At 35.5% G+C, this 13832-nt stretch overlaps 2 protein-coding genes across 2 annotated transcripts in view; both read left to right on the top strand.

Moving 5' to 3' along the window:
* LOC311607378 (uncharacterized protein) overlaps window positions 1-13832 on the top strand; it is a gene marked incomplete at both ends in the record, with an annotated part of 45592 nt that overhangs the window by 9115 nt on the left and 22645 nt on the right. The gene's annotated exons all lie outside the window — the stretch shown is intronic.
* Window positions 7748-8698, top strand: LOC311606796 (olfactory receptor 1165; the record flags this gene model as incomplete). Its single annotated transcript, XM_084798208.1, has 1 exon — window positions 7748-8698. One exon carries the CDS (start codon window positions 7748-7750, stop codon window positions 8696-8698), a length of 951 nt encoding a protein of 316 aa, XP_084654334.1.

Here is a 13832-nt window from a genome sequence, read left to right as displayed (position 1 = left end):
AGTAGGCTTCATCCCAGGGATTCAGGGATGATCAACATAAGAAATTTTACCAGTTTATTCCACCATAAAAACAAACTTAAAGCAAAAAAATTGGCCATCTTGTTAGATGATGAAAAAGGATATGAAAAAAATCCAACCCCCCTTCGTGATAAATGTCTTGGAGAGACCAGGTATTCAAGACCCATATCTAAACATAATAAAGGGAATATGAAGTAAGCGCATAGTCAGCATCAAATTAAATGGAAAAGTAAATGAATTCTTCTCAACTGGGACAAGGCCAGCTCTCTCCTCTCTCTTAGCCTCTGTTCAACATAGTACTAGAAGTTCTAGCTAGTACAAGAAGACAATTAGAGGAGATAAGGAGATACATATTAGAAAGGAAGAAGTCAAAAGTATCACTATTTGCAGATGATATGATTGTATATGTATGTGACCCCCAAAATTCTACCAGAGAACTTCTGCAGCTGATGAATACCTTCATGAAAGTGGATAGATAAAAAAAATAACTCAAAAAAATCAGTAGTCCCCTTTATGCAAATGAACAACGGACTGTGAAAGAAATTAAGGAAACAACACCCTTCACAATAGCCATCAACAATATAAAATATCTTGGTGTAACTCTCCCAAGCATCACTGAAACAAGCTGGAGACCTAAGACATGGTAGGCTCTTTGGAGGATACAGATGTAACTCTAGCTAAGATTCCTAAGAGCAGAGGTAAAACATTTCATGTGCGGGTTGATGCTCCCTTCCCTTCACTAGAAGTGCATCAAAATGTGCAGGGATTAAGTTAGAACAGAGGTTGAGGACATATACAGCCAATGCCTGGCCCACCTGAGACCCACCCCATGGGAAAGAGCCAGCTCCCGTTACTATTAAGACTATTCTGTCTTAAAAAAAAAATAGAAGAAGAATAGTTTTGCAGACAGGAGCCTAGCATAGTTGTCCTCTGATAGGCTCCACATAGTAGGGGATAAAAACAATTTCTATATTCTAATAGATGAAATACTTTGTCCTTCAAAAAGTATTTAGTATATTTTTTAAAAAAAGAATGGATTTATGGAGTGATTATTTTAACATCTGTTCTGTCTTCCTGTGTGACAACATTCCTTCCTAAAAGTACTTCTAATACAATATCATTTTCATGTCAGTTTCTCTATTCTCTGTTGAAGGCACAATCTGAGTTTGTGTAGATATAATATGTCCATATGTTATGGGAAATATAAGTTAAAGCTGCAGTGAAATGGTGTTTTGTTGGCATAGCATTTATATAAACCTGTATGCAGTTCTGCAAACTTTTGCAGAATAATATTTTTGGAGTGTAGCACATTTTGAGAACTTATTTTTTCAAAACATAGAAAATGCTGAAGAGTTTTCTTTTTCCTCTTAAGAATCAAAAATCTTTTTTTGTTGTTTATGTACTTTCATACTAAGCAATATACAATATGCAAAACAGCAAAGAATGAGAGAAACTGTGAAATCCATAGCTGTTCTCTTACAAATATCAATTTGTTATAATGTGGATATAACAATAAACTTTTCTTCATTTTCTCATTATCACCAGAAGTATAACATCCATGAAAAGATAAACTGTTTATCTTTTTAAAAAACAGTTATATAAAATATTTCTTTATACAATATATTTTGATCATTGTTTTCCTTCCCCCAACTCCTACCAGATCTTCCTCCAAATCCCCATACACACAATGCTAAACTTCTTTCTCTCTCATTTTAGAAGACAAACAGGTAAAGAAAAAAAGCAAACAAGCCAGAATAAAATTTAAAAAAAAAAACACAAGGCTCATACACAGTTGTGTATTTTAGCTATTTTTTTCAGACATGAATATAAATATAGTAATGATTTGGACATTATCATCCTCTTAATAAGACATGAGGGAGTTCTCTCTAATCATGTTTGTTTCAGTTTGTGATAACAAACTGTTAGAATTCTCCAGGGTCTGAGTCTCCAATGTTGAGCACTTAGATGCTTGGTATATAAAATATGCATAAAGTATAGTTTCAAGGCCCCATTAAGGGCACCAATACATGGCTCAAATCATTACTACTTTGATAAAATGGTCCTTTATTGAATTGTTTGTGAAAATTTACTATTGTCATTAAAAGATAGCCTTACTTAGAATATAGGACCATTCAATTTTGAACCATATTGTGTATACCACTTACAACAAATAGCAAGGACTTAATTTAAAATTTACAATAGGAAAATGCCTTTGTTGAATACTTTATATTTGGGATATATTTTGACTTTAGCATTTTACAAGTTTGAATTCATAATAAGCATTGAATGAACACTGGATATAAAATGAAAAAGAATATCTTCTTATTTCACTAAAGGTATGTATTTTGGTACAAAGCAAACTATGGTGAAGTCTGGTATCATTTTACTGATCTACTCAATACTTCCACTCAGCTCCTTAACCCATATGCCTCCAAAGACCACCACCCAAGCATAAGGTTTTAACATTATATTATTTTATCAATTACTGTATTCACAGTTTATATAGTAGTAATATGCAATCATTCTTTTAGTAAAATGCAATATACATACATATATACACACATACATACATATATACACACATATATACACATATATATTTATATACATATATACCCACACACATGAAGTAAATTTTATACTCAACACTGTTGGACAATGGTCAGACAAGAAATATATTTGTTTCTTTGAACCTCTGTATATTGCTATGGACCCTTGAAAACAATTTATTACACTAGAAGTTTATATTGAACATATGGTGTATACGTTTCAGAGTTGAAGACTTATTTTATTTTTGTCAGTCTCCCCTTCTCTCTGTGTGTATGTGAGTGTGTGCATGCATGAGTATGACTTGTATGTAGGTGCCACCGGAGGTCAGAGGAGGACATCAGGTTCCCTGGAGCCATAATTACAGGTGCTTATGGGCTGCCTCATGTGGGTGCAGAGAAATGAACTCTGCTTTCATAGAGTAGCCACACACACTCTCAATCTCTGAGCCATCTTTATGACAATAAAACAAAGTTGTAAGACTATAAATCAATACTAAACAAATTATCTACATTAGTACTGCATGTAAAAATGTCTCTAATGAGTAATATTTGTAGGAGTTAAAATATTATTATTCTATGTAAAGATACTTTAGTTAAAATCATATGTTAGAATTCTCTTCAATCATGATGGATACTGTATAAAGACCCTGATGGAGATTTAGAGATGCACTAATCAGGAAAGACCATTTATTTCATTTATGATTTTATTTACTTTTTAATTTATTTTTTAACTTATACATAAAACTATACATAGTAATATTTTGCCAAATTATAGTTCAATACTGTATATTTTATATATGTTATTTAAATAAGCAATAGAACATCAAACTCTTGAAATAGCATTCACTTCTCATGAATGCATTTAAATGCATCATTTGAAACTTGAAAAAATACATGTTATTGTTATCCACAGTTAACCCACACAAGAAACTTTCACTACTCTCTCAATGTAAATTAGTATCATGTCAAAGCTCCTCCTTTCTTAGTTTCTGCTCCTCACAACTTCCATTCCAGTGTCAACTTCTTTAAGTTGAAAAAGGAACATTCTACCATTCTAATCAAAATATCACATTATATTGGTCTTATCAAGATTCATGCATTTCAGTTAATAATATGTAATCCAATTCTAGTCTATTGTCACTGATAGAACGTCATTCTTATGGCCAAACAGTAAATGTATCAATTGTATTTCACATTTTTTTCACAATCCACTTAGTAAAAGCCAAGTAATTAATTAGGTTTAAACATTGGCTGTTGTAAATGGTATTAAAGTATTGAAGTACAGAGTCTTATGAACAGGCTAGTTCCATTTCCTTAGCTAAACTCAGAAGTCTGAGTACTGGATTATATAATACCCATGTTTACTGGAATATGTAATAGCTATCATCACTACATGATCACTGGGAAAGACAATCCTTTTCATTATACTATTGCCAGCATTTTTCTTTGTAGTAGTAGTAGTAGTAATAATAGTAATAATAGTAATAATAGTAATAATAATAATAATAATAATAATAATAATAATAATAGCCATTCTTAAAACGTCATATATATATATATATGTTTTTCCTCACACACACATATATAAAACTTTATAACATAATTTATATTAAAAGTTCCTTGATGATGTTAGAAATTTTTTCTCTGTCACTTGTGCATTTTGTCTTCCCTTTAGAATTGCGTAAAATATGCATATAGTTTATTTTCAAATCTGGTTTCTGATTTCCCTGTTGGAATTTATAATTTCTTTTTGAATCATAGACACTAACTTACATTCAACACTGAATTTCCACTTACTTTGGAATTGTTTCTTTCAAACAATTTCATTTTGTTTTTTCTTTTAAGACATTTATCTGGGTATAATTTTTTGTTCTTTGTACCTTTGAAGTATTTTGACTCCTTCCTCACTACACTGTCATGAAAAATATTTTCAGTGGTGTTTTGTACATAAATATGTATTGTTTCTTACATTCAGTTATTTAGTATATTTAGGTTAATTTTGCAGTTGAGACATAGTTTTAATTCTATTATTGAGCATGTAAACATATCATTTTCTTCACACCATTTATTGATAAGCCTGACATTATTCCATTCATAGTCCTAGTAATTTGAAATAAATTATTTAGCTATCAATGTTGGAGTTTATTTCAAGTAACTTAATTTGTTCCATCTCTTGGTTTGTTCTATGCAATGTATTTGCTGTATTGATGACTGGAATTTTGTAGTATATTTCAAAGTTGTGGAGTTTGTCTCCAGCTTTACCATTCTACTCAATATTACTGTGAGTGGTATAGGTACCCTTGCCAATTCTGTGTGTTAGATATAATGTTCATTCTTATAGAATTTGTTATTGATGATTTAAAAGGATTCTTACTGAATCTGTAGATTATCCTAGGTTGGAAATGCATTTTTGACTATGACTCTATCAGTTTATGAACAGTGGATTTTCTTCCATTTATTTTTTCCTTCTTAATTTCTTTCTATTCTTGGAGTTAGTTATTTCATCTCTTCATTTAAAATTATCTTTGTTTTACTTTTCATATCTTTAGAATAAAATTTCTTTCTTCATATCTATGTCATGCAAGTGGATATTAGTTTTGGGAAATCCTATTAAATATTTATGCTTATTTAATACCATTGTATTTTATGAAAAATTTGACTGTTAGTGTGTGGTTGTTGTTGTTGTTTGCAGTATCTTTTGCAAATTTATCTTTACTCTGTTCTTTTTCTTTCTTAAATAATTCTGGCTGGGTCTTCTAGTAGAATGTTGAATAAAAATTGTGAAATTGGACATATTTAGCTTGTTATATATCAAAGAGTAATACCGAAGCTTACCTATATCTGTATGATGTTATCTGTTAATTATTTATATTGAATAAGATATTTAACATGGTAGCATATGTTCCTTGCATATCAATTTTAATTCTTTCATAATTTCAAATGTGAAAAGACAGTAAATTTTATCAGATACATTTTCAGTTTGAATCAGGATTGAGAAATACTTTTTATCCTGTGTTCTATTGTGTTGTTTTGTGCCTATCAATTTAACACTAAGTCCTGCTTTCATCTCTGATAGGAATATCACTTGATTATGCTTACTGATATACTCAGTGTGGCTTTTAATTTAATTTACAAACATTTTAATAAGAGTTTTTACCTATATTTAGAAAAAGTCCTATCTTATATAATTCTTCCTGTTTAGTTAGTGTATGGCTTTGAGAATAAAACAGTGAGTGCTGATCCAATAATATGAGTGAGGAAATATTTCCCTATCCTCAATATTTTGTAATAACATAAGAAAATTGATTTTGTTCTTTAACTGTTAGGAAAAACTTAGTAGATGCATCTTCTCCTGAGCTTTCCATGATGAGAGATTATTTATGTCTAATCTAATCTCATACTTGATTTTGTTCAGATTTTCTATTTCTTCTTGATGCAGTATTAAAGAGAAATATGTCTACAAATTGGATTTTTCTTTAGGAATAACTTAACTTACTCATTGCCGTACCTTTTCTAGTATCATTTCTAATAATTAATCATACTTCTGATGTTCTACACTAATGTTTCAAAGTTTAGTAATTAAATTAATGGTGACAACAAATAACACAGCTTATTTTACTGATAAGAACTGAAGTAAGGCCACTAGAAGTGAGAACTTTGATATAAAGATAAAATATACAATAAAGTATTGAGAAGTAGAATTAAAAAGAAGGTAAACATAGTAAGTAGGTGATTAAATACAATTTAAAAGAAAGGAGAAATATTCCTAATGATTATTAAAGTGTATTTTACACTTATCACCCACTTCTCTACCTCAGACCTCACCAACTGTTAATACATCTTGTTTATGTTGAGAAAAATCACATAATGTTTATGGCAGTATGATTTGATCATACAAGTGATTATTTTTTCATACCCAGGTAAAAGAAATATATAAATTTATTCCTTTGACCTACACAAAAAGATATGACATGTAAATCATCAGTAAAAGAGAATGAGTCAACAAAAATCTCAAGAGGTGTGCTATCTTTATTGTAACAGAGGGTGACACTAATCACACTACCAGATTGAGGTTAGTTACATATTTCATTTTAGCTATAAAATGACGTAGTTAAAAGGAAACTTTGTATTTTCACTTTCATTCATGATACACAATCATATTTTTATATTTTCCACCTTGATTCTCTGAATCAGCCCCCAGTTATAACCAAGTGAACTGCTTAAAACTTATACTCCTCATGAATAACTAAAACAAACGTCCTTACTAACAAATCACATATATGTTTTAATTTTCCTTGTTTACATGAAGAAAGAATTTTTGTTTCCTTAATATGAAAGCATTTATTTTCTTCTCCAGTCTTTTCCCATTTTTAGTTCCTAGCAAATAGGGAGTTGCTCTTCCCTGTTTAATGAAGAGTGTACTACGCAAGCAGAAGAAAGCCATTATAAACCTTTTAAAATTTCTTTAAATTTTTCTTAAAGCACTTTTGGGCCACTGAGATGCTTGACTTTTCTAACCTGTCAGAAGGTGGGAACCTCAATTCAGGAAAAATGCCATTAGAGTTCTTCAAAGGCCGCTCAAAATTATAAAATCCATATGATCTAAAAAGTAAGTAACAATGTAATATTTATAGAATAGATTAAAAACAACAAAGCATTGTGAATAAATGATAACTGGCTTGATGGACCAAATCTAGTAATTTTGATTACATTTTAAATGATATGAAATGGTATTGCATTTAAGTGATTTTTCTGATATGATTTTATGACAAAAAGAAATCCCGTTTAATGTTTTCTGACTTCAACATGTGCTTTATTGTCATAAAATTGTACTTAATAGGTAAAAGTCAAAGGTCATACACACATGCATATGTGCATGTGTGCAGTTGCACGCACACATACACATATAAAATATGTTTTTGGTTACGGTGTTTTTTTCAGGTGCTACTGTCTATATTCTAGACTTAAAAGAAAAACCTACATGACTGAAGATCAAAATGACTAAAAATAGGACCAATCAGAAGTGAATACAAGTAAGATTCCTGTTGAAGTAGAATCATGAGTGAGAACGGACCACCTCTTGTGTCCAACGGACCTTCGCTAAAGTCTACCTGACCACAGTCCCAGTTTGCTGATTTAAACTACTCTCTCTTTCATTCTGTTTTCCTCAGGAAAGGAGCATGGTGCTTAACTTGGAAAACCAGAGTTCTGTGACCACATTCATACTTTTTGGTTTCTCAGAATACCCATACCTACATGGTCCTCTGTTTCTCTTGTTTTTTACCATCTACACAGTTACTCTGATAGGTAACATGGGCATAATCCTGGTCAGAAGGATCAATCCCAAGCTCCACACACCCATGTACTTTTTTCTGAGCCATCTTTCATTTTTGGATATTTGTTATTCCAGTGTATTTACACCTAAACTGTTAGAAATCTTGGTCGTGGAAGACAGGACTATCTCTTTTAAAGGATGCATGACACAGTTTTTTTTTATTTGTGCATTTGTGATTACAGAAATGTTCATGTTAGCAGTCATGGCCTATGACAGGTTTGTAGCTGTTTGTAACCCTCTACTCTACACAGTTTCAATGTCACCTAAGCTCTGTGGTTTCCTTGTAGCTGGAACATATATGTGGGGTGTCCTCTGTTCCTCTACTATAACGTACTCTCTTTTGCAACTATCCTACTGCGGACCTAACATCATTAATCACTTTGGCTGTGAGTACTCTGCCATTCTCTCTTTGTCCTGCTCTGACCCCACCTTCAGCCAAGTGATATGTTTAGCCATTTCTATATTCAATGAGACCTGCAGCCTCCTCATCATCCTGGCCTCCTATGTCTTTATAGTTGTCACAATCGTCAAGATGCCTTCTAAGGGTGGACTCCAAAAAGCGTTCTCTACTTGCTCCTCCCATCTGACTGCCATCAGTATCTTCCATGGGATCATTCTCCTTCTCTACTGTGTGCCCAACTCCAAAAACTCATGGCTCGTGGTCAAAGTGGCAACCGTGCTTTTCACTGTTATGATCCCCATGCTTAACCCCCTCATTTACAGCCTTAGGAACAAAGATGTGAAGGGGACAGTCAGAAGTCTCATGAGATTAAAACTTCATTCTCGTGCAACATGATATAAGCATGTACTCTAGTTTTTATATACATATACATATTTATGTTATATAAGGTGGTTATACCTTAATAATAAGTAAAATTATGATTACTTTTATTTCAGTTATATAATATAAATACTTAAACATGTATATATGATATTTTACAAACTGAATTCCTGGTAACTATTTTTGAATTAGTGGTTTTGGTAATACATAGCTAAAATTCCATCTTAATGTAATATTTTATATAAAATCTTGTTTTACAGTATGAAAATACTGTCTTAATTAAAGCAAGCATGCACTGAAAATATTAGCTAGTAAGGACACCACTAATGTTTGAGTAGCAACATGATAAAATAAGTAAAATAAATGTATTGAAACAATGCCAATTTCAAGAAAGTATTCTATTTATTCACAGCAATGTTGGAACATAGCATATATAATTGATAAAAAATAATCAAAAATGAGAGGCAATTGTCCCATATTAAGGATCTTGAAGTACAAACTATATGTTATGAAGTAATTTTGCATAAAAGTTAAAAGATGAATTTCTGTGACTCTTTTTACTTGTGAAATACATAAAGTGACCAAGTTGTTCTCTGCATTGACTATTTTCTTACTAATAAAATTATTTATTTACTCACTTTACATCCCAAATGCAGCCCCGTCTCTCCTTTCTTCCTGGTCCCACCCTCCCACTCTGCTCCCCTTTCCCCTCACCTTCTCCTCAAAAAAGGAGTGTACCCCGGCACATCTATTGCATCAGAATTAAGCGCATCCTTTTCCACTGATGCCAGACAAGGCAGACCAGCTAGTGGTAAGTGATCTAAAAGCAGGCAACAGAGTTCATGTCAGAGACAGCCCCTGCTCCACTTGCCGGGGGACCAACATGAAGATCAAGCTGCCCACCAGTTATATATGTGTCCAGGGCCTAGGTACAGTCCATGCGTGCTCGTTCGTTTATATTTCAGTCTTTGGAAGACTTCATCGGCTTCAGTGAGTTGACTTGGTTTTTCTTGTGTTTTTGTCCCCTCCTGGTCCTACTATCCTCTCCCACTCTTCCACAAGATTCCTCAGTGCCTCATAATGTCTTGTTGTGGGTCTCAGAATCTGTTGTGATCCCCTGCTCGTTAGAGCCTCTCAGAGGGCAGTTATACTGGGCTCCTGTCTGCCAGCACAAAAGAGTATCATTAATAGTGGCAGGGGTGGGCTCAGTCCCATGGGGGGGTCTGGAGGTGGGGCCAGTCATTGATTAGCCATTCCCTCAATATCTGCTCCATCTTTAACCCTGCATATCTTGTAGGCAGGGTAAATTTTGGGTCAAAGATTTTGTGGGTGGATTGGTGTACCCTTCCCTCCACTGGAAGTCTTACCTGGCTATGAGGTGGCCACTTCAGTTTTCATGTTCTCAGCTGCTAGAGCCATCCCCGTATTCTCCCTGGAGCCTACCCTGCTGCAGGTCTCCTAATTGTCCCAGAGATGTGCCCCTTGGTTTCCCTTCTCTCTCCCAGTCCCCTCAACTCTCACCCCACTTTTCCTATATCTGATACCCCCTCTTTCTTCTCTCCACACCCTCTCTTATCCACTTCTCACTCTTCACCTACTTCTGATTATTCTATTTCCTCCTCTTAGTGGGATTCAAACGTCCTCCCTTGGGCATTCCTTGTTACTTAACTTCTGTGAGTAGACAGACTGTTGAATGATTACTCTGTACTATAGGTGGTTTTATGGTGTCTTTGACCCCTTTGTCTCCTCCAATCCTTCCTTCCCCTCTTCCAGGGATCACCCAACTATACCTAATATTTGACTGGTTCTCTGCATCTGGTCCTATAAATTGCTGGATGAAGCCTTTCTAATGAGAATTATGCTAGGCTCCAGTCTACTGTCATAGCAAAATACCATTCAAAATAATCTAATTTTTCTGTTTGTTTGCTATTCATTTATTTATTTATTTATTTATTTACTTATTCATGGCCAGTCATGTTTGGTCTCTGAGCTTTCCACCCTCTGGTTGCTGGACTTCCTGGCAGTGTCAGGCCAGGTCTCCCTTTCGTGGCATGTATTTCAAGTTGTACCAGTCTTTGGTTGGCCGCTCTCACGAGTTTTGTGCAACATTTGCACCAGAGCATCTTACAGACAGGAAAAATTGCAGGTCTAAGATCTTTTGGCTGGGATGGTGTCCCAGTCCCTCTACTGGAAGACTTGACGGGGCACAGAACATGGACTGTTTGGGCTCCATATTCCCTCTTCCTAGAAGTCTTAGCTAGGGTTACCCAAGGAGATTCCAGGGAGTTTTCATTGTAGTAGGTCTACCTTGCCTCTGAGTATCCCCAATTTTTCATCATCTTTCCCAGAACTCTCGCCCTTCATTGTTCCATATTCTACCTGATTCTTCTTGTTCCCATCCCCACTTGTCTCAAGTCCAACAGCAAAATCACTTTTCTCTTCCCAGTGAGATACCTATGTCTCCTCCTTGAGTACTTCTTATTTACCCTTCTGACTCTGTGGATTGTATCTCTCTCTCTCCCTCTCTCCCTTCCTCCTTCCCTCTGTCCTTCTACACACACACACAAACACATGTGTAATTTATTCACATATTTTGATTGATATCCCCTTGCTCTTATCTTCCTGTTCACACTCTCCCTCGCTCTTCCACCCTAATGCTCTCCCCTAGCCCTCAGACAAAGGCCCTCCTCTGTCACTGTCTGGCCACAGCCTACCAGATCTTATCAGGATAGTCTGAATCCCCTTCCTCTGTATGCCTGCAAAGCCATCCCAACAAGAGGCAATGATCAAATCATGGGCACCAGAGTGCAAGTCAGAGGTTCAGTAGCAACCACATGGAGAATTAGCTGTCTATAGACTACTCCTGAACAGGGGATATACGTTCTCTGCATGTATTGTCCTTGCTTGGTAAATCAGTTTGTGAAGGCTTGATGGTCTTCCCGAGGAACTCCAGGTCCTTCCATCCTTCCTCTCTTCCACACAGCTCTCTTTTGAGAGAGCAGCTTCAAGTCCTAGTACCTGTCACAATGCCCTGATGGGTGGAATCCCTCAGAGGAAATCTATGTTGGGCTAATATCCAATTAGACATGACTTTATACCATGCCTATTTTTCTTGGTCTGGGTTACCTCACTCAGGATGATTTTTCTAGTCCCATCCATTTACCTGCAAATGTCAAGATTTGCTTGTTTTTAACAGCTGAATAATATTACCTTGTGTAAATGTACCACAGTTTGTTTATCCATTCTTCAGTTGAGGAGCATCTAAGTTGTTTCCAGATTCTGACTGTTAAGAATAAAGCTGCTGAAGTGGACATAAGTTCCCATCTCTGCCAAGCATTGCCAGTTTATAACAACCTGCAAAGGGAAATTTAGTTTTTTTGCTATAGGGTCTCAGTGGGCATGCAAAGCAGACTTCCAGGCAAGTCCCATGTCCACCACAGAATGAACTCAATAGTACTTTTGGAGACTTTTTTTTTGTCTCATATTATTTTGTTCAGGCATTTTTTTTTTTGGTCTTACTAGTCTTTTGATACAATGTTTTGGTTTTTATTGTTTTTTTTTGTGTGTGTGTGATGCTTTTTTGTGTTATTAGCCCTTTTTATATATTTTTGTTTGCCTTTTTGTTTTCTAAAGAGAGAAAGAAAGAAATAGCATGGAGGTGGGAGGGTATGAAGTGTGCGGAGTGGAATCTGGGAGGAGTTGCAGGAAGGATAATTGCGATCAGAATGTGTTATATTAAAATTTTGTCAATAAAATATAATAAATAATTATCTATAAAAAAGAATAAAGTTGCTATGAACACAGCTGAGCAAACGTCCTTGTTGTATGGTGGAGCATCTTTTGGGTATGTGCCCAGGAGTGGTATAATGGGTCTTGTGGTAGCACTATTCCAAATTTTCTGAGAAAGTGCTAGATTGATTTCCTCTGTTGACAATTCTCTGTTCAGCTCTGTACCCCTGTTTTTAATTGGATTATTTGGTTTGGTGGTGTTTAATTTCTTGAATTTTTTATATATTCTGAATATTAGGCATTTTCTTGATGTAAGCTTAGCAAAGATGCTTCACAGTTTATAAGCTGTCATTTTGTTCTGTTGACAATGTCCTTTGTCTTACAGAAGCTTTTCTGTTTCATGAGGTCCCATTTATTAATTGTTGCTCTTAGAGCCTGAGCTATTTGCATTCTGTTCAGGAAGTTGTCTCTTGTGCCAATGAGCTCAAGGATCTTCTTGAATTTTCTTCTAACAGATTTAGTGTGTCTGTATTTATGTTGAGGTCTTTAATCAACTTAGACTTGAGTTTTGTGCAGGGTGATAAATATATAATATTGGGATTTAGCATGCTGTTAGGTGGCCATTTGGATCCTTTGTCTAAGGAATATTGAGGCCAAGTTTTGTTACAGAAGTTTGTAAGTTTAGAGGCCTTTAAATCAGGCAGGGGTGTGGTTGGGGATAAGGTCTATTGAGCTGCTCCCATGGGGAGAGTAGAAGTAAGTGACTTGTCCTAGGCGCCCCAAGGGCAAAGTCTGATTTAGAGATGATGCAATCTGTACCAGAGGCTGGTCAGAGAGCAAGGGCATAGCCCAAGGCAGTCATGGTCATCCAGCACTGGGATTTCGAATACAAATGAAAAGGAATGAAACTGTGCTGGAAGAAGAAAAATCTCACCCACTGGAAAAGCTCTCAATTGGCCATTGGGCTCAGCGAAAAGGGACAACCATAGCCAGTAAAGACGATGGTTGGGGGTACATCTGCGTCAAGAGCTTCCAGGGAGGGGCTGGACGATCAACGATCAGTCTTCCCAGACCCAGAGAAACATTTAAGCTGACCAAAAGGGGAACTCACCAATTTGGCCGATGTTGCATGTGGTAATATATCTATCAGGTGCAGGAAAGTGGGTCTGCAAACAGGCAGATTGGAATGGAATTCCGGTGGAATGGGCAGTGAGTCGCTGCCACAGCGTGGCCACCAGAAGAGCCTATCTGAGTCACGGCACTAAATGTTAGGAGCGCTCGGCATCGCTATGTTATAGATATACAAATCACACCATGTGGCAGACCCATGTAGGAGGCTTTATTGGGAGCGTGTATATAGGTCTCTGAGGAGACACAAGGAAGAAGAGAGCGAGGGTGGGGTGAGCCCCTTTTATAAATG

This window comes from Acomys minous (genome assembly GCF_964271855.1).
Source record: "Acomys minous genome assembly, chromosome: 10".
Classification (NCBI taxonomy): domain Eukaryota; kingdom Metazoa; phylum Chordata; class Mammalia; order Rodentia; family Muridae; genus Acomys; species Acomys minous.
The sequence above is the reverse complement of the archived record's forward strand: the minus strand, read 5'-3'. Positions and strand labels throughout refer to the sequence as shown.